The sequence below is a fragment of the Pseudorca crassidens genome, chromosome 5 (assembly GCF_039906515.1).
Source record: "Pseudorca crassidens isolate mPseCra1 chromosome 5, mPseCra1.hap1, whole genome shotgun sequence".
Taxonomy (NCBI): Eukaryota; Metazoa; Chordata; class Mammalia; order Artiodactyla; family Delphinidae; genus Pseudorca; species Pseudorca crassidens.
Genome location: NC_090300.1, coordinates 83,963,633 through 83,987,876, shown reverse-complemented (window position 1 = coordinate 83,987,876; position 24,244 = coordinate 83,963,633). Strand labels below are relative to the sequence as shown.

The 24,244-nt window shown below is 37.3% G+C and overlaps 1 protein-coding gene across 5 annotated transcripts in view; it reads left to right on the top strand.

Annotated features, from left to right (window-relative positions):
- CFAP91 (cilia and flagella associated protein 91) overlaps positions 1–24,244 on the top strand; it is a 149,195-nt gene that overhangs the window by 44,151 nt on the left and 80,800 nt on the right. For all 5 annotated transcript variants that reach the window (XM_067738776.1, XM_067738775.1, XM_067738779.1 and 2 more), the window contains 4 exons: positions 4,627–4,804; positions 8,247–8,404; positions 10,390–10,572; positions 11,477–11,619. In XM_067738776.1, coding sequence (XP_067594877.1) covers positions 4,627–4,804; positions 8,247–8,404; positions 10,390–10,572; positions 11,477–11,619 — 662 coding nt within the window. The remainder of the gene's footprint in view (positions 1–4,626; positions 4,805–8,246; positions 8,405–10,389; positions 10,573–11,476; positions 11,620–24,244) is intronic.

The window sequence follows — 24,244 nt, the reverse complement described above, 5'->3', positions numbered from 1 at the left end:
TAGGCTGGCATGGATACTAAACATCCTGCCCTGCATGGGGCAGTTTCATCCAACAATTAATTGTTTGCCCAATATGACAGTAATAGCATCCTGATAGAGAAATAATTGAGTCAGTGTAGTAAGATAAGAGAAGAAGAATTAGGTATGAGGATTAGAAAGAAAAAGCAAAACTATATTTGCAGACAATGTACTCATATAGAAAAATCAAATGAAATAAGTTATCAGAACTAAGAACCTCAGTTTAATAAGGTATCCTATTATGAAACCAACATACAAATATCAGTAATTTTTGTATGTATGAGCAATATGTAATTAGAAATATTATTGAGGGCTTCCCTGGTGGTGCAGTGGTTGAGAGTCTGCCTGCCGATGCAGGGGACACGGGTTCGTGCCCCGGTCCAGGAGGATCCCACCTGCCATGGAGTGGCTGGGCCCATGAGCCATGGCCGCTGAGCCTGCACATCCAAAGCCTGTGCTCCGCAACGGGAGAGGCCACAACAGTGAGAGGCCCGTGTACCGCAAAAAAAAAAAAAAAAAAAAGAAAGAAATATTATTGGGAAATCATATTTTTAATAGCAACAAATAACAAAGTCCCAGGAAAGCACTTAATAAAACATGCACAAGGCATTTATGGAGAAAAATATAAATTGTTCCTTAAGCACATACACAAAGATTTGACAAAAAGAAAAAGGAACATCGTGTTTATAAATGGGAAGACTCATGCTTGAATAGGTATTATTTCTCTCACAAGTATTTTATATCTTCAAGCAATTCTAATCCAAATCTCTACACGCAGTGTAACCATGTATGTAAATCAGCATCTTTTCTCTTCCCAGAAATTATATAAAAGCAACAAGCACAACTCTAAAAGAACAACTCCCAAGAACAAATTCCATTCTCAGTGAAACTCACATATATATGAGTCTTTGAACCACTAAATACTTGTAAGGACTGTGAAAAGCAGCTGAGACTAGGTAGCATGGACTGTGGAAGAGGGTCAGGAGAATCTCAGAAAGCTTGAGAAAAAATATGCTTTGTGGAGGCAAATTTGGCAATATTCAGAAATATTTTAAATGATTGTATTTTGTGATTAGTTGCTAGGCTCTAGATCCTTCTAAGGTTCCTAGAGAAATTCATACATGGGCATAATGAGACCAGCATTAGATGTTTGTTGCAGCATTATTATGTGTAATCAAAAAATTAGAACCAGGGCTTCCCTGGTGGCGCAATGGTTGAGAGTCCGCCTGCCGATGCAGGGACACGGGTTCGTGCCCCGGTCCGGGAAGATCCCACATGCCGTGGAGTGGCTGGGCCCGTGAGCCATGGCCGCTGAGCCTGCGCGTCCGGGGCCTGTGCTCCGCAGCGGGAGAGGCCGCAACAGTAAGAGGCCCGCGTACCACAAAAAAAAAAAAAAAAAAATTAGAACCAATCTAAATGTCAGTTTGAGCAGATAGCTTAAATTGTGGTAGAGTCCTACAATGGAAGAATGAAATTACGTCTCTATATATCAGCGTGGCCAGATTCCCAAAACAAAGCTGAATAAAAAAAGCAAGTGACAGAATATTTATAGTAAAATACCACATATGTAAATATTAAATTAAAAATAATACTATATTTTCTTTATGTATAGTTCTTTTTCCTAGCTTCATTTAGACATAATTGACATGTAACATTGTGTAAGTTTAAGATGTACTACATGATGATTTGGTACACATATATATTGCAAAATGATTACCACAATAAGGGTAGTTAACACATCTATCACCCCACATATTTACTGTGTGTGTGTGTGTGTGGTGAGAGCATTTAAGATTCAGTCTTAGCAACGTTCAAGTATACAATACAGTTTTGTTAAGTGTAGTCAGCATGCTGTACATTAGCTCTCCAGAATTTATTCATCTTATAACTGAAAGTTTGTACCCTTTGACCACTTTCACCCATTTCTCCCACCACTTTGCCCCTGGCAACCACCAGTGTACTTTGTTTCTATGAATTCAGTTTTTTAGATTCTAGATATAATGAGATTATACAGTATTTAACTGTTTCTGACTGACTTATTTTGCTTAGCATAATGCCCTCAGGTTTCATCCATGTTATCACAAATGGCAGGATTCTCTTCTTTTTTTGTGAATGAATATATATATATCACTATATATATATATATATATATCACCTTATATATATCACTTTATTTATCCATTAATCTGCCGATAGACACTTCAGCTGTTTCCATGTCTTGACTATTGTAAATAATGCTGCAATGAACATGGGGTGCAGATACCTCTTTGATGTAGTGATTTCATTTCCTTCAGCTATATACCCAGAAGGGAAATTGCTAGATCATATGGTAGTTCTATTTTTAATTTTTTGAGGAACCTCTATGGAATTCTTATGGAACTATTTGCCATAATGACTGTACCAATTTACATTCCCCCCAACAGTGCACAAGGGTTTCCTTTTTTCCACATCCTTGCCAGCACTTGTTATTGCTTGTCTTTTTTTTGGGGGGGGGGTAAGAAGTAGATTTATTAATATCCTTTGTAAAGAGGTTACAAGAAAATGGGGCTTGAAGAGGGTGGTCATGTCCCAGGTCTCGGGTGAGTTCCTGGGACAGGCCACCAAGTGAGGGTCCGTGGCTTCTCACAAGAAAGAATTAAACCATAGTAAAATGAAAGCAGAGATACACATTCCATAGGCAGAATGCAGTCCATCTTGGAAGAGGAGAGTGTCCTCGCTCTTCTATTTGATAATAGCCATTCTAACAGGCATGAGGTGATATCTCACTGTAGTTTTGATTTGCAATTCCCTGATGATTAGTGATGTTGAACACCTTTTCATGTACCTGTTAGCCATCTCTGTATCTTTTTTGGGAAAATGTCTATTCAGGTCTTTTGCCCATTTTAAAATCACATTGTTTTTTGTTTTGAGTAATATCTGTTCCTAATATATTTAGAATATAACCCCTTATCAGATATATGGTTTGCAAATGTTTTTGCCCAATTCATAGGTTGCTTTTTCATTTTGTTGATTGTTTCTTTTGCTGTGTAGAAGATTTTTGGTTTGATGTAGTCCAATTTGTTTATTTTTTTTGTTGTTGCTTGTGCTTTTGGTGTCATATCCAAAATATCATTGCCAAGACTAATATCAAGGAGCTTTTCCCTTATCTTTTCTTCTAAGCGTTTTACATTTAAGTCTTTAATCCATTTCAAGTTAATTTTTGTGAAAAATGTAAGATAAGGATCCAGTTTCATTCTTCTGCACGTGAATACCCAGTTTTCCTAGCACCACTTATTGAAGAGACTGTCTTTTCCCTATTGACTATTTTTGACTCCCTTGTCAAATATTAGTTGACTACGCATGCATGGGTTTACTTCTGGCTCTTTATTCTGTTCCATTGCTCTGTGTGTCTGTTTTTATGCCAGTACTATACTGTTCTGATTACTGTAGCTTTGTAATATAGTTTGAAATCAGGAAGTGTGTTTCTTACAATTTTGTTCTTTCTTAACATTGCTTTGGCTATATGGATCTTTTATGGTTACGTATAAATTTTAGGATTGTTTTTTCTATTTCTGTGAAAAACACCACTAGAATCTTGATAGGGATGTATCTATGGATGGCTTTGCCTAGTAGGAGCATTTTAAAAATATTAGTTCTTCCAATCCATGAACATGGGATATATATATATTTTTTACTTGTGTCTTCTTCAATTTTTTTCATCAATGTTTTAATAGTTTTCACCGTATAGATTTTTCACCTCCTTGGTTAAATTTACTCCTAAGAATTTTATTGTTTTTGATACTATTGTAAATGGAATAGTTTTATTTCTTTTATAGATATTGTTAGTGTGTATAAATACAACTGATTTTCATGTATTGATTTTGTATCCTGCAACTTTATTTATTTATTAGTTCTAACAGTTTTTTGATAGAGTCTTTAGAGTTTTCTCTACATAAGATCATGTCATCTGCAAATGGAGATGATTTTACTTCTTCCTTTCTGATTTGCATGCCTTTTTCTTTCTTTTTTTTTTTTTTTGCTTGATTTCTCTGGCTAGGGCTTCCAGTATTATGTAAAAAGGAGTGGTGAGAGAGTGCACCATTTTCTTTTTCCTGATCTTAGAGGAAAAGCTTTTAGCCTTTCACTGTTGAGTGTGATATTAGCTGTGGGCTTGTCTGTATAGTTCATGTTTGTTTTTATTAGAGAGAGAGTATAGTGTAATACATAAGACCATAAGGGTCAGATTGCCATTTGCAAATTCTGAGTTTCACCACATACTAACTATGACCTTTCTGCAAGTTATTTTGATACTTCTTTGTATTTCAAAATATGGATTTTTCCAATAGAGGACATTCCAAGGTGTGATTATTTCATAATCACCTAATATCTTCAAATACTTTCTAGCATCTTACAGGTAACTAAAATGTCTTCTGGCTGAATTGTTAACAAGAGACAGTGCAGGGCAGATAATAAACTCTGAGGCACATCTGGAGATGTATCCTGATATCATTTCATCCTGTCATAACCCTTGAATTTAAAGAGGACAGGAACTGAAAGGGAGTAAATTAAATACTGGTAGGTACATGAGTTTGTCTGTGTGTTTCTAAAGTGTTCTGCTTCATCTTCCAGGTCGAGGTCTCCCGGCAGGACAAGCTGAGGTAGAGATGATAGAACGTGCTCGGGAGAAGCGTGCTTGGGAAGCCACTCTCCCCACTCTGAGTGACACCTCCCAGTTTGAGAAGAGGAGGAGGATGATGAATGCCATGGAGAGGAAGGAGTGGGCCTTCAGAGAGCAGGAGATCGAAAAGTAGGTTCTTAATCACCCAGATAATTGCTTCCGCACAGATGGGATTAATGTTAATACTTTTAACATATAGAGAGTTTACCCAAATGTATGGGTTTAAAAGCAATCCTTAATCTGTAGAGTTAGGAAATTGGGCTTCAGGAGCAATAGCTCTATAATTTTCTCTCCAATAATATAAAAATGTATAATGCCTTCTTTGTGTGTGTAGTTCAGTGTGGAACCCAAATTTAAACAATTCCTCAAGGCATCTCTGATTCTTCTCTTCCCTTTTCTCTTTAGGGTCTTACCTAGAATCCCACTGATTTCTGAAAAATGTCTTTCAAACTGTCCTTTTCTGTTCATTCCCAGTGCCATGGTCCCTAGACTTTGGCCCTCTTCCTATCCATCCAAGAGCCTCTTGGCTGACCCCATCTCTTTCCCCCTGGTACTGGATTCACCGTCAGTACACCTGGGGTTCTAGCTATAGCCAATGAGGCATTTTGCTGTTTAAAAGACAAACAGTGGAACTTTTCAATTAAGAGATGAGCTCATAGTACATAAGTAATAATATGCTAAGGTATTTCTCGTTGAATTTTCAGTCATTTTAACTGATGTATTTTCAGTACTGAGGTTGTCTCTGGAATATGTAGAAATGATGAGGACCAAAAAATTACAGCTCCCTAGCAAGAAGGAAAGGAAAGGAAGTTTGAGGGTGCCATTTGTTCCAGGCTGTGCTGAGGTACTTCATTGCTCACAGAAGTACTACCAAGCCCCTGACAGTGTGCTTACACGCAAGCAAGCTAGGGACCAATAGAGTTAGGGATTCAGTGTGGTTCCGAATTCAAAATATGTTTATCTTTTTGCAACACCTTCTGATTAACCCTGAATGCAGACTGTGATGTTTGGTTAAAAGCTTGCAATTTAATAGAAAATAATGTTTGGGGAAGAGTAGGTGTCACATACTCAATCCTGTCTGCAGAAATTTAAATTTATTGCTGCAATTTGAAGAGGAATATTCTTGTCAGAAGGACATTAAGAATATTAAAAATGTATCTGGCCAGAATGAAGATATCACCTGAGAACATGAGTACTTTGGTTAAACTGAGGTTAATTTTAATAAATATATTTTGAGTCCCTCCTCAGGACTGGAAACAGGAAACTGCTTTACCCTGACAGAGCTCCTTATGGACCATTGGAACAGGGGGTGAGGGGTGGAAGGGGGGCAGGTGGGTGGGGATGGAGTGAAAGACCTTAAAACCAATAACTCACAGGCAGTATCTTCAGGTGATGTGCTGCTCTATACACAAAGAGCTAGGGGAACCCAGGCAGGAGAACAGTTAGTTCTGTTTGAGAACTAACAGATATTTAGTAGATATTTGGGAAAATTACTGAGATGAGGTAGCTTCTGAGCTGTATGTAGAAGGATGAGTAAAAAGCTATCAGGTAGATGATAATATTGATGATGATGGTGATGGAGATGATAATGATGATATTCATAAAGCATTCAACACTTACAGAGGGCTTATTTCATGCTTGAGCTAAGTTCTAAGCCAGTAGTGCTCAGAGTGTGGTCCACAGATGAGTAGCATCAGCACTTACCTGAGAACTTGTTAGAAATGCAAATTCTCAGGTTCCATCCCAGACCTACTGAATCAGGGGGCGGGACACAGCAATTTGTGTCATAGCAAGTCCTCCAGGTTATCTGATGTATGCTCAAGTTTGAGAACTACTGTTCTAGCATGCTGTGTACATTCACTCATTTAACGTTCACAACAACCTTAGGGGATGGATATTATTATTATGTTCATTTTATGATTGAAGAGGCTGAGGTAAGTGATGAAGTTGAGAATTGAACCTAGGATTTCCAACTCTAGAAAGAAAGGGGACTGTTGGTGTGTGCTTATTTTTAAAAACGCCTACCTCCCTGTATTTACTTGTCACTGTTTCCCTACCCTCCCATGTATATTCACTTTGAGAACCTCCACCAGTATAACATGTTTGCTCTGTCTCTAGTCCTTTTTTTTTTTTTTTTTTTTTTTGCGGTTCGCAGGCCTCTCACTGCTGTGGCCTCTCCCGTCGCGGAGCACAGGCTCCAGACACGCAGGCTCAGTGGCCATGGTCCACAGGCCCAGCTGCTCCGCGGCATGTGGGATCCTCCCAGACCGGGGCACGAACCCGTGTCCCCTGCATTGGCAGGCGGACTCTCAACCACTGCGCCACCAGGGAAGCCCTGTCTCTAGTCCTTTCGAGTAGAATATTCAGCTCTCTCTGCTGAGGCCGCACTTCTCCCTTGTCACTGTGGCAAATCTCAACCCTTGTTTATCCTCAAGTGCTGAGTTAATGGCTCCTGAAGGAAGACTTCCCCACCATCCCCCTCCTTCCCTTTGATCAACTGGGAATAGTGCTAGAAGAGGCGCTCTGCCATTTCTTCTCCCACAGGAGTCTTTTCATTCTTTTGGCCTGGTATGTATCTCCCTGTGTTGTAAATGTTGGTTTATATGTCTACTCCACTAGAACAGTGCTTCTTGAGACAACGTATTTTATCTTGTTCACCATTGTTTATTCCCTGCCTGGCATAAATATTTGACAAATGAATGACTGAATAAATTACTGTGTAAATTTTTAAGTAAGAGTAAAATATTCAAATCTCCATTTTAGAAAGGAAAATCTTGACCACTATGTGGAACAAGGATTGGAAAGGGGAAAGACTAGACTAACAACCAGAGTCCAAGTCAGGAGAGAGATGACAAAGACGTGGGCTAGGGAACAGATGTAAGAAGTGTTTTAGAGAAGGAATCATTAGAGGAGGGAAGAAGGTTAAGAGAAGGGGTAGATTTCCGGGGGAATAGAATGAGTGAGGTTTTTTTGAGGTTGTCAGGGGATATAGCTGGAGATTCAAGTAGATAGAAGTTCTAGTTCAGAAATACCTGGTCTGAAGTACAAATTTTGAAGTCATATGTACACATAAGCAAGGTAGTCCTGGGAGAACAAGGTGAAGGTGAAGGGAAGGGAAGCGAAGAATAATTATCTATATGTGTCAGCTGCTGGCATTTTCACATTCACCACTTAAGGCTGCATGCCACAACCTCATTTTCTCTCACTCCTCCTATTACTTAACCCTCCAGCAATACCAGTCCACCTGGAACTATGCACAAACATTCGCTGTTCACTTAGGCCCATCTGCCTGGAGAACACTTTTTTACTCCATCTACCTAGCAAACTCTTTTTTGTCCTTCAGAACTACACCCATACATATTCCTCTTATACAGAGACTCACTATTGAGTTGCCACCCCAAACCCCCAATTCATTTGTCACACTTTTGCCAGAGTGGTCTTTTTAAGATACATGAATATGATACCAGCCCAAAGAGAAGCTTCTGTTTATGGCAAGTGTTCCCTTTCTCTGTAGTAGAGCACCCTATCTGAGAGATTGTAGACTTCTTTATGTTTTGTGATTTACTTGAAGACTGCAGGAGATTCGCCTGGAAGTTCTAAAAGAGCTGCTGAAGAAGCGTGATGAGAATCAAAATGAAGTAAACATGGCGTGCTTGAATGCCCAGTGGTCTAAACTGCAGGAGGTGAAGGAGGCAAAGTTGGCACAGATTCACCACACACACGTATCAGGTGATGGTGCAGTATGAACCGTGAAAAGAATGGAAAAGTTGGCTCTGCTTTGGGTCTTTGACCAAACCTGATTTAACTGTGATATAATTCTTTTTTGGTCCTATTGTTAGTTAATAGATAAGGAACAGGAGATGAGTTATTTCTCAAAAGTAGAAGGGTGGAGGAAAATTCCTTACTAAGAAAATCAAGTAATTATGTTCTAACAGGTAGTCAAGTTATTGACATTATGGGGCGTGTGTGTGTTTGTGTGTGTAGGTGTTGGGCTCCCCATATTCATGGGCTGAGGCCCTGGATAGAGAGCCCTGTTTCTCAATTTTTTTTCATTGTTTCCACTAAAAAAGACATTCAGACATCTTTTTTCCAATTCATCCCCCTGCCATGAAATTTTAATACCACAGGTATACTGTATATCTGTTTATGTACTATAAATATATCTGTACTTTATACATAAAAAGAGGAGTCAGTGGAGGATTAAGAATAACTAAATAAAAAATTTAAATTAAGAAAATTTAACTTATTAGCATTTAGCTTTATTTGCTATATTTGCTGAGTGACTTTTAATATAATTAATTTACTTATAAAAATTGTAATGCATCGCTTATATATGCAAATTAGCAGTTTATACACATAATAGCAATGTAATCACATTAAAAATTATTCAAAATATTTTTCCTAGCAAAACAATTACAAAAAATTAAGTTAATCCCTTAAAAATTATTTTTAGTGAACTTTTAAACTTTTTCTTGATGTGAGAAAATAACTTCTAACTTAACTAGCTGCACCTATGCATTTAGATACTGTCAACATTTTTTCTTTTCAGTAGTTGACATAACTAGTGATGGGTTGACTTTCTTTTTTTTTTACTCCTCCTGTCCCTCTCTCTTGCCCTCTGGGATCACCTTCCCAAATAAACTACCTGTACGCATGCCTTCGTCTCAGGTTCTGCCTGTGGGGGAACCCAGGCTAAGGCACAACTCAAATGTCACTTCCTCAGGGGAGACCTTCAAGGACCCCCACCCCCAGATAAGTCAGGTCCCTGTTATCTGTTCTCACTGTTATATGCCCCTGAATTTTTGTGTGTGTGTGAGAAAATGACTTTTTACTTAACTAGGTGCTAGGTATGCATTTAGATATGGTCAACAGTTTTTTCTTTTCAGTACTAGATACAACCAATGATGGGTTGACTAATTTTTATAAATAACTATTAAAATGTAAACTATTTTTATGTAATTATGAAATCCCAAGTCACACACAGAAGCACTGAGGATCAAATATAAATAACATCCAAAAGGCAGCAGTGGCAAGTGCAACCACCTCTTTCAATTGTGACTTCAAAATCTCATATTGGTTTACACCCATTGAGAGTGCATGGTGTAGAGCCTTCAAAAGGGGATGGGTCTGTGATGGGATTGAAAGAAAAGGAACAGGTGGAAGTAGTAAGCCTGACTCCTTAGATGAGTAAACTCCTACAGTGTACAGCTGAGACTGCCAAACAATTCTGAAATCTATAAGCTTGGATATATTCTGATTTATTCTGGTGTTAGCCAAGATGGACAGAAATTTTTGAAGAACCTGTAGTCTTCCTTCCCTTTTAATTATTCTCTTAGGAGAGAATAATTCCCTCAGTCTCTACTGAAAACATGTAGTTTTCAGTTACTTTGAGTTTCTTTCATTCATTTGACAAACTTTCATTGAATACCTCTTTCTGGCCCAGAGCTTAGAATGCAGTTATAAAAGATTTTTGATGAGTACCAATTGAGAACACTAGCTGATTCACCTTCTGTCACGGCCACCTGTCTCATGACAATCTGGATCACACAGATGTCAGATATATGTTTTCAGTGTTCTGGCTGCAGTGAGTGATCATAATGAAATTCATTCAGTTCAGTAGCCTTCCTGTGAATAAAACTATGGTTTACTAGTCTGCATTTGGACCATTCAGAACAATATTTTGGAGATAGTCATGGAGGTATGTTTTATTTTAGCAATCAGAAAACTTTTGGGAAAGGGAAAGAATATAGAAGGGAAGTTGGAGAGAAGAAATATCATCAAGGATTATTCTGATTATGCATCACAGGTCTATGGACCTCTATCTCGCCTTGGTCGTTTCACAGACAACAACTCAGAGGACTTTGTAGTAAAAAACCACTATCTCAACACCTATGAAGGTAAGCAATTCACATAATTACAAGTCTAGTATAAGAGGATTATCTTAGAAATATAAATATATAAAATATAGCAGTTTAGATTAAAAGCTAATCAAAAATTAAAATATTTGCAAGAAATAGCAATTACATGTTTAGTATTATTAATAATATGAGTTCATAGAAACCAATAAAAACTTCTAAGACCCAAATAAATAAATGGATACACTATGCAACAATTTGTTAAGGAGTAAAGTCAGTAAACTACTAAACATTTAAACATGTTTAATGTCAGTAAAATCAAAGTTTTGCAAAAATGAAATAGAAAAAATTTTATACCAGGTTTGTGAAGCAAACAAGAAATATATAATAAAATCGGCTCTTTATGAAGAAATGCCAGAAAACTAGTGGGCAAGGGGATGGATAAGTAGGGGATAAATTAGTGGAGAGGGTTATACCTGTTATAAAGTCCAAGAGAGGCTTTTTAAAATTATTTAAATTTCAGTTGAGAGGTTGGAGTATCACATGGCCAAGATCATGAGTTGATGCTCACACAATTGAACTTGCACCTCTGGCTGACCATCTCCAGAGCTGAATATGATAACCTGGTGTACATCCACTTTAGAATGGTGGTGCCATGTTTCATATGATCAATAATTTTCTGTCTATTATTGTGGAATGTTACATTTTTGTAGGGCAATGTTTTCATTTTAGAATGCATTTCTTATTTTATAATCTAAGTCATCAAGAATATAAGTTAATTATATAGAAATTTCCTTTATATTTCAGGGACAATTCAATTATATGAGGTACACCTTATCAATAATTCTAAATGAAACCACTTGGCAAACAGCTACTAAAATTAACAGCATGCTTTCAAATGATGTATTTAAGTACCGGATACTAAACATGTACTTCTTTCCTACAGGATTAGTCGAACTTGAGTCATGTCTCCCAGATTTTGTGACACAACCCCGAATCAGATCTCCAAAACCAAAAGTCACTACCACCAAAGATGGTTTTCTAAAGAGGGCTGCAAGGATGGACCATGAGTTGGCAGAGTTTCATAAGGTATAATTCTTATCTGGAAGACAAGATGCTTCTAGTGTGACTTTTACAGAGATATACTACACTCCAAAAATTGTACTTTGTCTTGGGCAGCAATGTCCAGTAGTTCTCAACACACAAGCCTACATTCTTTCTCCTCTCTAGACTTTTCTACCAGTTACCTGTGCTGTGCCGATCAGTGCTTTTCCCCCTCATTTCAAACTGTAGGGAAACCTCTTAGAGGTTATTCTCCCCATTTGCAGAAGTCACGCTACTTTCTAAAAGTTGTTCTGACTTTGGAGCTACACAATAAAATGTGACACAACACTGAGGTGTAACAAGTTTCTAGGGTTCAGGATTACTGTTGATTTTAATAGTGTAATAGGCCTCATTTTCTCCCTTTTAGATTTGTTACCAGGGCATCATGAAGAAAGGGAGTCATGTTCAGCATCCCACTCATCTAGTTTAAACTCAACTAAATGAGAAAGTTTGACGGTCATCTCCCATGAGCCAGCTGTATAGCTTCATCCGTCAGCTTCGCTTTCTCTTTTGTTAATTGGACTATAGGTGTTCACACTTGGATACATTTGAATCCTTAGTATATGACAGTGGTGCTCTATCTTTAGCCTGCATCAGAATCACCTGGAGGGCTTGTTAAAACACATGTTGCTGGGCCTCACCCCCAAAGTTTCTGATTCAGTAGGGGTGGGGCTGGATTACTTGCATTTTTTTGCAAGTTTCTAGGGGATGCTGATGCTGCAGGAACCACACTTTGAGACTCACTGATTTAAGACATACCCTCATCACTGGTCCATGTATGTTTGTTTGTTCAGTTAGTAATAGCATAAAAGATCCATGGGAGCCCACACTCAAGATAAAAATTAGGACCTTGATAATCATTTACTTATATCTGTGTGGTTCTTTCCCACATTATCCCCATCTCCATTTACCGATTCTGAATTCTATGTTTATCATTTTCTCACTTTCTGTAAGATTTTTGGTAGATATTCTTTATTAGAGTATGGAAGTTCCCTTTTATTCCTAATTCACTGAAGCTTTTTAATCATGTGTTTATGTTGATTTTTATCAAATGTTTTGTCTGTATCTATTGAGATAATTATATATTTTTTCTTTAAAAAATTATTGTAATGGGGAATATTTATAGTTTTTTACAGATATTAATCTGTCCTCACATACTTATTAGGAACATAACTTGGTCAGGATGTATTATTTTTATACGTTATTGGATTTGATTTACTGATATTTTGTTCAGAATTTTTATTCTGTATTCATGAGTGAAATGGCCTTATTTTTCTTTCTCAGTTTGGCTATATGTGGCATCGGTGTCAGAGTTATACAGGTCTTCTGAAATGAATTGGGGGGTATTCCTTCTTTCCTACTTTGAAAAGAGTTTAAATAAGTTTGAGATGATCTTTTTCTTCAGTTTGGTAGAATATTCATATAAAATTATCTGAGATGGATGTTTTCTTCATGGGAAAAATTGTAAGCACTCCTTCAATTTCCTTACAACTTACAGAACTTTCTGCAGCATTTTGGTAAATTATATTTTCTTTACAAATTCTGTTTCACCTAACTTTTCAGATTTTTTTGCATATGGTTGTTGATAGTATTATCAATACTTTAAAATCTTTTTAGTGTTTATCTATAATCATGCCCACTCTTTTCATTCATAATATTATTTATTTGTGCTTTAACTCTTTTTCCTTAATCAATTTTACTGGAGGCTTGTTTATTTTCTTGGTATTTTTTTCAAACATTTGAACTTTTGATTTTGTTGATTTTCTCTATGTAAATTTTTTTCAATTACATTAATTCCCACTCATATTTATTTTATCTTTCTTTCTCCTTTCTTTGGGTTAGTTTTGTGGTTCTTTTCCTAACTTAAAATAGACATGTAGCTCATTAATTTTCAGGCACTCATCAGTTTTATATAATATTTAAAGCTAACCATTTCCTTCAAAACACTGATTTTGGTACATCCCATTAGTTTTGACATATAGTTTGGCATTATCATTAATATCTAATTTTTTAAAACATCCATTGTGATTTTTGGACCTGTGAGTATTTAACAATGTGTTTAAAATTTCCAAATATGCAGGAATTGTAACTAATTTTCTAATGAATTTCTCAATTGCTCTATCGTCAGAGATCTTAGCCTGTATGATACCTATTCTTTGAAATTTAGTGAGGCTTGCTTTGTGAACTAGTATAGTATATGTGATTTTACATATAAAATAATCTAAATCCACCTTCAAATAATACTATAACTACACGTTTCATGCAGATACCTTATAGTAGATTATTCCCAATTCCTCCCTACTGTCCCTGTGACATTGCTCATTCATTTCATTGATCCATATGCTATAATCACCCAATACATTTTTACTATCATATCATTTACTATCAATACATTTTTACTATCACTATGATTTAACAGTTATACTTTAGATCAATTAAAAATAAGAAAAAATATTTCATTTTACCTTTATTTATTCCATCTTTTCCACTCTTCCTTTCTTATATAGATCCAAGTTTCTGACGTATGTCATTTTGCTCCTGCCTGAAGAACTTGTTTTACCATTTATTACAGGGCAGGTCTGCTGGAAATGAACTCCTTCGGTTTTTATTTGTCTCAGGAAGTCTGTATGAATCATTTACTTTCTTTGAGATATAATTCACATACCATAAAGTTAACCCTTGTATACAATTCAGTTATTTGTAGCATACTTATAAGATTGTTCTACCATCAACACTGTCTAATTCCAGAACATTCTCATCATCCTCAAAAGAAACCCCATACCCATTAGCAGTCACACGCAATTACCCTCTTCCCCGTACCACCTGGCAACCACTAATTTACTTTCTTTTTATGGATTTGCCTATTCTGTACATTTCATATAAATAGAACGATACAACATATGGCCTTTTGTGTTTGGCTTCTTTCATGTAGCATAATGTCTTCAAAGTTCATCCATGTTGGAGCATGTCTCAGTATTTACTTACTTTTTATGCTTGCATAATATTCCATTGTGTGGATATACCACATTTTGTTAATCTACGTATCAGTTGATGGAAATTTGAGTTGTTTCTACTTTTTGTCTATTTTTGTATAAATAATGCTGATATGCACATTCATGTACATGTTTTTTAGTTTTCTTGGGTCTATACCTAGGAGTAATTTCTGCATCACATGGTAACTCTATATTATACTTTTTGAGGAACTGCCAGACTGTTAAAAGTGGCTGCACTATTTTACATTCCCACCAGCAATGTATGAGTGTTCCAATTTTTGCACATCTTTTCCATCTCTTGTTATTTTCCATCTTTCTTATTGTAGCCATCCTAGAGTGTGTGAGGGGATATATCACTGTGGATTTGATTTGTATTTCTCTAATAATTAATGAATTTTGTCACCTTTTCATGTTATTTGTATATCTTTTTTGGAGAAATATCTATTCAGATACTCTGCTTATTTTTTAATTGGGTTTCTTTTTATTGTTTATCATAAACATTATTTTTAATGTTTGTATTGCTTTTTAAAATTTTTTAATTGTATATTTTTTTTTGTACAGCAGGTTCTTATTAGTCATCAATTTTATACACATCAGTGTACATGTCAGACCCAATCTCCCAATTCATCCCACCACCACCCCAACCCCCCGGCCACTTTCCCCTCTTGGTGTCCATACGTTTGTTCTCTACATCTGTGTCTCAATTTCTGTTCTGCAAACCAGTTCATCTGTACCATTTTTCTATGTTCCACATATATGTGTTAATATGCGATATTTGTTTTTCTCTTTCTGACTTACTTCATTATGACAGTCTCTAGATTCATCCACATCTCTATAAATGACCCAATTTCGTTCCTTTTTATGGCTGAGTAATATTCCATTGTATATATGTACCACATCTTCTTTATCCATTCATCTGTTGATGGGTATTTAGGTTGCCTCCATGACCTGGCTATTGTAAACAGTGCTGCAATGAACATTGGGGTGCATGTGTCTTTTTGAATTATGGTTTTCTCTGGGTGTATGCACAGTAGTGGGATGGCTGGGTCATATGGTAATTCTATTTTTAGTTTTTTAAGGAACGTCCATACTGTTCTCCATAGTGGCTGTATCAATTTACATTCCCACCAACAGTGCAAGAGGGATCCCTTTTCTCCACACCCTCGCCAGCATTTATTGTTTCTAGATTTTCTGATGATGGCCATTCTGACTGGTGTGAGATGATATCTCATTGTAGTTTTGATTTGCATTTCTCTAATAATTAGTGATGTTGAGCAGCTTTTAATGTTCTTGGCCATCTGTATGTCTTCTTTGGAGAAATGTCTATTTAGGTCTTCTGCCTATTTTTGGATTGGGTTGTTTGTTTCTTTAATATTGAGCTGCATGAGCTGTTTATATATTTTGGAGATTAATCCTTTGTCCGTTGATTCGTTTGCAAATATTTTCTCCCATTCTGAGGGTTTTCTTTTCATCTTGTTTATGGTTACCTTTGCTGTGCAAAAGTTTTGAAGTTTCATTAGGTCCCATTTCTTTATTTTTGTTTTTATTTCCATTACTCTAGGAGGTGGATCAAAAAAGATCTTGCTGTGATTTATGTCAGAGTGTTCTTCCTCTGTTTTCCTCTAAGAGTTTTATAGTGTCCGGTCTTACATTTAGGTCTCTAATCCATTTTGAGTTTATTTTTGAGTATGGTGTTAGGGAGTGTTCTAATTTCATTCTTTTCTTTTACATGTAGCCGTCCAGTTTTCCCAGCACCACTTATTGAAGACACTGTCTTTTCTCCATTGTATATCCTTGCCTCCTTTGTCATAGATTAGGTGACCATAGGTGCGTGGGTTTATCTCTGGGCTTTCTGTCTTGTTCCATTGATCTATATTTCTGTTTTTGTGCCAGTACCATACTGTTTTGATTACTGTAGCTTTGTAGTATAGTCTGAAGTCAGGGAGTCTGATTCGTCCAGCTCTGCTTTTTTCCCTCAAGACTGCTTTGGCTATTCGGGGTCTTTTGTGTCTCCATACAAATTTTAAGATTTTTTGTTCTAGTTCTGTAAAAAATGCCATAGATAATTTGGTAAGGATTGCATTGAATCTGTAGATTATTTGGGGTAGTATAGTCATTTTCACAATATTGATTCTTCCAGTCCAAAAACATGATATATCTCTCCATCTGTTGGTATCATCTTTAATTTCTTTCGTCAGTGTCTTATACTTTTCTGCATACAGGTCTTTTGTCTCCCTAGGTACGTTTATTCCTAGGTATTTTGTTCTTTTTGTCACAGTGGTCAATGACAATGTTTCCTTAATTTCTCTTTCAGATTTTTCATCATTAGTATATAGGAATGCAAGAGATTTCTGTGCATTAATTTTGTATCCTGCAACTTTACCAAATTCATTGATTAGCTCTAGTAGTTTTCTGGCGGCATTTTTAGGATTCTCTATGTATAGTATCATGTCATCTGCAAAAGTGACAGTTTTACTTCTTCTTTTCCAACTTGAATTCCTTTTATTTCTTTTTCTTCTCTGATTGCTGTGGCTGAAACTTCCAAAACTATGTTGAATAATAGTGGTGAGAACGGACAACCTTATTTTGTTCCTGATCCTAGTGGAAATGCTTTCAGTTTTTCACCATTGAGAACAATGTTGGGGGTGGGTTTGTCATATATGGCCTTTATTATGTTGTGGTAAGTTCCCTCTATGCCTATTTTCCGGAGAGTTTTTATCATAAATGGGTGTTGAATTTTGTCGAAAGCTTTTTCTGCATCTAATGAGATGATCATATGGTTTTTCTTCTTCAATTCATTAACATGGTTTATCACATTGATTGATGTGCATATATTGAAGAATCCTTGCATCCCTGGGATAAATCCCACTTGATCATAGTGTATGATCCTTTTAATGTGTTGCTGGATTCTGTTTGCTAGTATTTTGTTGAGTTTTGCATCTGTATTCATCAGTGATATTTGTCTGTAATTTTCTTCTTTTGTAGTATCTTTTTCTGGTTTTGGTATCAGAGTAATGGTGGCCTCATAGAATGAGTTTGGGAGTGTTCCTTCCTCTGCAATTTTTTGGAAGAGTTTGAGAAGGATGGGTGTTAGCTCTTCTCTAAATGTTTGATAGAATTCACCTGTGAAGCCATCTGGTCCTGGACTTTTGTTTGTTGGAAGACTTTTAATCACAGTTTCAATTTCATTACTTGTGATTGGTCTATTCATATTTTCTATTTCTTCCTGGTTCACTCTTGGGAGGTTATACCTTTCTAAGAATTTGTCCATTTCTTCCAGGTTGTCCAGTTAATTGGCATAGAGTTGCTTGTAGTAGTCTTTTAGAATGCTTTGTATTTCTGCAGTGTCTGTTTTAACTTTTCCTTTTTCATTTCTATTTTTATTGATTTGAGTCCTCTCCCTCTTTTTCTTCATGAGTCTGGCTAATGGTTTATCAGTTTTGTTTATCTTCTCAAAGAACCAGCTTTTAGTTTTATTGACCTTTGCTATTTTCTTTGTTTCTATTTCATTCATTTCTGCTCTGATCTTTATGATTTCTTTCCTTCTGCTAACTTTGGGTTTTGTTTGTTCTTCTTTCTCCAGTTCCTTTAGCTGTAAGGTTAGCTTGTTTATTTGAGATTTTTCTTGTTTCTTGAGGTAGGCGTGTATAGGTATAAACTTCCTTCTTAGAACTGCTTTTGCTTCATCCCATAGGATTTGGATCGTCATGTTTTCATTGTCATTTGTCTCCAGGTAATTTTTGATTTCCTCTTTGATTTCTTCAGTGATCTCTTGACTATTTAGTAGTGTATTGTTTAGCCTGCATGTGTTTGTGTTTTTTGCATTTTTTTCCGTAATTCATTTCTAATCTCATAGCATTGTCGTCAGAAAAGATGCTTGATATGATTTCAATTTTCTGAAATTTACTGAGGCTTGATCTGTGACCCAAGATGTGATCTATCCTGGAGAATGTTCTGTGCACACTTGAGAAGAAACAGTAATCTGCTATTTTTGGATGGAATGTCCTTTAAATATCAAATAAATCTATCTGGTCTATTGTGTCATTTAAAGCTTCTGTTTCCTTATTTTCACTTTAGATGATCTGTCCATTGGTGTAAGTGAGGTGTTAAAGTCCCCCACTATTATTGTGTTACTGTTGATTTCTTCTTTTATAGCTGTTAGCAGTTGCCTTATGTATTGAGGTGCTCTGATGTTGGGTGCATATATATTTATAATTGTTATATCATCTTCTTGGATTGATCCCTTGATCATTACATAGTGTCACTCCTTATCTCTTATAACATTCTTTATTCTAAAGTCTATTTTATCTTATACGAGTATTGCTACTCCAGCTTTCTTTTGATTTCCATTTGCATGGAATATCTTTTTCCATCCTCTCACTTTCAGTCTGTATGTGTCCCTAGGTTTGAAGTGGGTCTCTTGTAGACAACATATATAAGGGTCTTCTTTTTGTATCCCTTCAGCAAGGCTGTGTCTTTTGGTTGGAGCATTTAATCCATTCATGTTTAAGGTAATTATCGATATGTATGTTCCTATGATCATTTTCTTAATAGTTTTGGGTATGTTTTTGTAGGTCCTTTTCTCCTCTTGTTTTTCCCACTTAGAGAAGTTCCTTTAGCATTTGTTCTAGAGCTGGTTTGGTGATGCTGAATTCTCTTAAGCTTTTGCTTGTCTGTAAAGCTTTTGATTTCTCCAACGAATCTGAATGAGATCCTTGCTGGGTAGAGTAATCATGGTTGTAGGTTCTTCCCTTTCTTTTTTTTTTTTCTTTTTCATCTTTATTGGAGTACAATTGCTTTATACTGGTGTGTTAGTTTCTGCTTTACAACAAAGTTAATCAGTTATACATATACATATGTTCCCATATCTCTTCCCTCTTGCCTCTCCCTCCCTCCCACCCTCCTTATCACACCCCTCTAGGTGATCACAAAGCACCGAGCTGATCTACCTGTGCTATGCGGCTGTTTCCCACTAGCTATCTATTTTATGTTTGGTAGTGCATGTATGTCCATGCCACTCTCTCACTTTGTCACAGCTTACCCTTCCCCCTCCCCATATACTCAAGTCCATTCTCTAGTAGGTCTGTGTCTTTATTCCTGTCTTACCCCTAGGTTCTTCATGACATTTTTTTTTCTTAGATTCCATATATATATGTGTTAGCATACAGTATTTGTCTTTCTCTTTCTGACTTACTTCAATCTGTATGACAGACTCTAGGTCCCTCCACCTCATTACAAATAGCTCAGTTTCGTTTCTTTATATGGCTGAGTAATATTCCATTGTATATACGTGCCACATCTTCTTTATCCATTCATCCAATGATGGGCACTTAGGTTGTTTCCATCTCCGGGCTATTGTAAATAGAGCTGCAATGAACATTTTGGTACATGACTCTTTTTGAATTATGGTTTTCTTAGGGTATATGTCCAGTAGTGGGATTGCTGGGTCATATGGTAGTTCTATTTGTAGTTTTTTAAGGAACCTCCATACTGTTCTCCATAGTGGCTGTACCAATTCACATTCCCACCAGCAGTGCAAGAGGGTTCCCTTTTCTCCACACCCTCTCCAGCATTTATTGTTTATAGATTTTTTTGATGATGGCCATTCTGACTGGTGTGAGATGATATATCATTGTAGTTTTGATTTGCATTTCTCTAATGATTAATGATGTTGAGCATTCTTTCATGTGTTTGTTGGCAGTCTGTATATTTTCTTTGGAGAAATGCCTATATAGGTTTTCTGCCCATTTTTGGCTTGGGTTGTTTGTTTTTTTGTTATTGAGCTGCATGAGCTGCTTATAAATTTTGGAGATGAATCCTTTGTCACTTGCTTCATTTGCAAATATTTTCTCCCATTCTGAGGGTTGTCTTTTGGTCTTATTTATGGTTTCCTTTGCTGTGCAAAAGCTTTGAAGTTTCATTAGGTCCCATTTGTTTATTTTTGTTTTTATTTCCATTTCTCTGGGAGGTGGGTCAGAAAGGATCTTGCTGTGATTTATGTCATAGAGTGTTCTGCCTATGTTTTCCTCTAAGAGTTTGATAGTTTCTGGCCTTACATTTAGGTCTTTAATCCATTTTGAGTTTATTTTTGTTTATGGTGTTAGGGAGTGTTCTAATCTCATACTTTTACATGTAGCCATCCAGTTTTCCCAGCACTACTTATTGAAGTAGCTGTCCTTTCTCCACTGTACATTCCTGCCTCCTTTATCAAAGATAAGGTGACCATAAGTGCGTGGGTTTATCTCTGGTCTTTCTATCCTGTTCCATTGATCTATCTTTCTGTTTTTATGCCAGTACTATACTGTCTGGATTACTGTAGCTTTGTAGTATAGTCTGAAGTCAGGGAGCCTGATCCTTCCAGCTCCGTTTTTTGTTCTCAAGATTACTTTGGCTATTCGGGGTCTTTGATGTTTCCATACTAATTGTGAAATTTTTTGTTTTAGTTCTGTGAAAAATGCCAGTGGTAGTTTGATAGGGATTGCATTGAATCTGTAGATTGCTTTGTGTAGTAGAGTCATTTTCACAATGTTGATTCTTCCAATCCAAGAACATGGTATATCTCTCCATCTATTTGTATCATCTTTAATTCCTTTCATCAGTGTCTTATAATTTTCTGCATACAGGTCTTTTGTCTCCTTAGGTAGGTTTATTCCTAGATATTTTATTCTTGTTGTTGAAATGGTAAATGGGAGTGTTTTCTTGATTTCACTTTCAGATTTTTTATCATTAGTGTATAGGAATGCAAGAGATTTCTGTGCATTAATTTTGTATCCTGCAACTTTACCAGATTCATTGATTAGCTCTAGTAGTTTTCTGGCAGCATTTTTAGGATTCTCTATGTATAGTATCATGTCATCTGCAAACAGTGACAGCTTTACTTCTTCTTTTCCGATTTGGATTCCTTTTATTTCCTTTTTGTCTCTGATTGCTGTGGCTAAAACTTCCAAAACTATGTTGAATAAGAGTGGTAAGAGTGGGCAAACTTGTCTTGTTCCTGATCTTAGTGGAAATGCTTTCAGTTTTTCACCATTGAGGATGATGTTGGCTGTGGGTTTGTCATATATGGCCTTTATTATGTTGAGGAAAGTTCCCTCTATGCCTACTTTCTGCAGGGTTTTTTATCATAACCCTTTTATGTATGTTCCTATTCCCATTTTCTAAGTTGTTTTCGGTTTTTTATTGTAGGTCTTTTCCTTCTCTTGTGTTTCTTGCCTAGAGAAGTTCCTTTAGCATTTGTTGTAAAGCTGGTTTGGTAGTGCTGAACTCTCTCAGCTTTTGCTTGTTTGTAAAGGTTTTAATTTTTCCATCAAATCTGAATGAGAATCTTGCTGGCTAGAGTAATCTTGGTTGTAGGTTTTTCTCCTTCATCACTTTAAATATGTCCTGCCAGTCCCTCTGGCTTGCAGAGTTTCTGCTGAAAGATCAGCTGTTAACCTTATGGGGATTCCCTTGTGTGTTATTTGTTGTTTTTCCCTTGCTGCTTTTAATATGTTTTCTTTGTATTTAATTTTGACAGTTTGACTAATGTGTCTTGGCATGTTTCTCCTTGGTTTTATCCTGTAAGGGACTCTCTGTGCTTCCTGGACTTGACTGTTTCCTTTCCCATATTAGAGAAGTTTTCAACTATAACTCTTCAAATATTTTCTCAGTCCCTTTCTTTTTCTCTTCTTCCTATGGGACCCCTATAATTTGAATGTTGGTGTGTTTAATGTTGTCCCAGAGGTCTCTGAGACTGTCCTCAGCTCTTTTCATTCTTTTTCTTTATTCTACTCTGCAGTATTTATTTCCACTATTTTATCTTCCAGGTCACTTATCCGTTCTTCTGCCTCAGTTATTCTGCTATTGATCCCTTCTAGAGTATTTTTAATTTCATTTATTGTGTTGTTCATCATTGCTTGTTTCCTCTTTAGTTCTTCTAGGTCCTTGTTAAATGTTTCTTGCATTTTGTCTATTCTATTTCCAAGATTTTGGATCATCTTTACTATCATTATTCTGAATTCTTTTTCAGGTAGACTGCCTATTTCCTCTTCATTTGTTAGGTCTGGTGGGGTTTTATCTTGCTCCTTCATCTGCTGTGTGTTTTTCTGTCTTCTCATTTTGCTTATCTTACTGTGTTTGGGGTCTCCTTTTTGCAGGCTGCAGGTTCGTAGTTCCTGTTGTTTTTGGTGTCTGTCCCCAGTGGCTAAGGTTGGTTTAGTAGGTTGTGTAGGCTTCCTGGTGGAGGGGACTGGTGTGTGTGTTCTGGTGGATGAGGCTGGATCTTGTCTTTCTGGTGGGCAGGTCCACGTCTGGTGGTGTGTTTTGGGGTGTCTGTGGACTTATTATGATTTTAGGCAGCCTCTCTGCTATTGGGTGGGGTTGTGTTCCTGTCTTGCTATTTGTTTGGCATAGGGTGTCCAGGACTGTAGCTTGCTGGTCATTGAGTGAAACTGGGTTTTGGTGGTGAGATGGAGATCTCTGGGAGATTTTTGCCGTTTGATATTACGTGGAGCTGGGAGGTCTGTTGTGGACCAGTGTCCTGAAGTTGGTTCTCCCACCTCAGAGGCACAGTACTGACTCCTGGCTGTAGCACCAAGTGCCTTTTATCCACATAGCTCAGAATAAAAGTGAGAAAAAGTAGAAGGACAGAAAGAAAGAGGATAAAGGAAAAGAAAATAAAGTAAGATAAAATAAAATAATTAAAATAAAAAATAGCTATTAACAACAACAACAAAAAAAGGACAGATAGAACCCTAGGACAAATGGTGAAAGCAAAGCTATACAGACAGTCTCACACAGACGCATACACATACACACTCAGAAAAAGAGGAAAGGGGAAAAATTCATAAATGTTGCTCTCAAAGTCCACCTCCTCAATTTGGGATGATTCGTTGTCTATTCAGGTATTCCACAGATGCAGGGTACATCAAGTTGATTGTGGAGATTTAATCCACTGCTTCTGAGGCTGCTGGGAGAGATTTCCCTTTCTCTTCCTTGTTCACACAGCTCCCAGGGTGCAGCTTTGGATTTGGCCCTGCCTCTGCATGCAGGTCGCCAGAGGGCGTCTGTTCTTCGCTCAGACTGGACGGGGTTAAAGGAGCCGCTGATTCGGGGGCTCTGGCTCACTAAGGCCGTGGGGAGGGAAGGGCCCGATGCAGGGCAAGCCTGCGGCGGCAGAGGCCTACGTGACGTTGCACCAGCCTGAGGCACACTGTGCATTCTCCCGGTGAAGTTGTCCCTAGATCCAGGGACCCTGGCAGTGGCGGGCTGCACAGGCTCCCCGGAAGGGAGGTATGGATAATGATCTGCACTCGCACACAGGCTTCTTGGTGGTGGCAGCAGCAGCCTTAGCGTCTCATGCCCATCTCGGGTCCACACTGTTAGCCGCGGCTCGCGCCCGTCTCTGGAGCTCCTTTAAGCAACGCTCTTAATCCCCTCTCCTCAATCCCCTCTCCTCGCGCACCAGGAAACAAAGAGGGAAGAAAAAGTCCCTTGCCTCTTCAGCAGGTCCAGGCTTTTCCCTGGACTCCCTCCCGGCTAGCCATGGTGCACTAACCCCTTCAGGCTGTGTTCACGCAGCCAGTCCTCTCCCTGCACTGAAGCCTGAGCCTCAGCTCCCAGCCCCGCCAGCCCCGGTG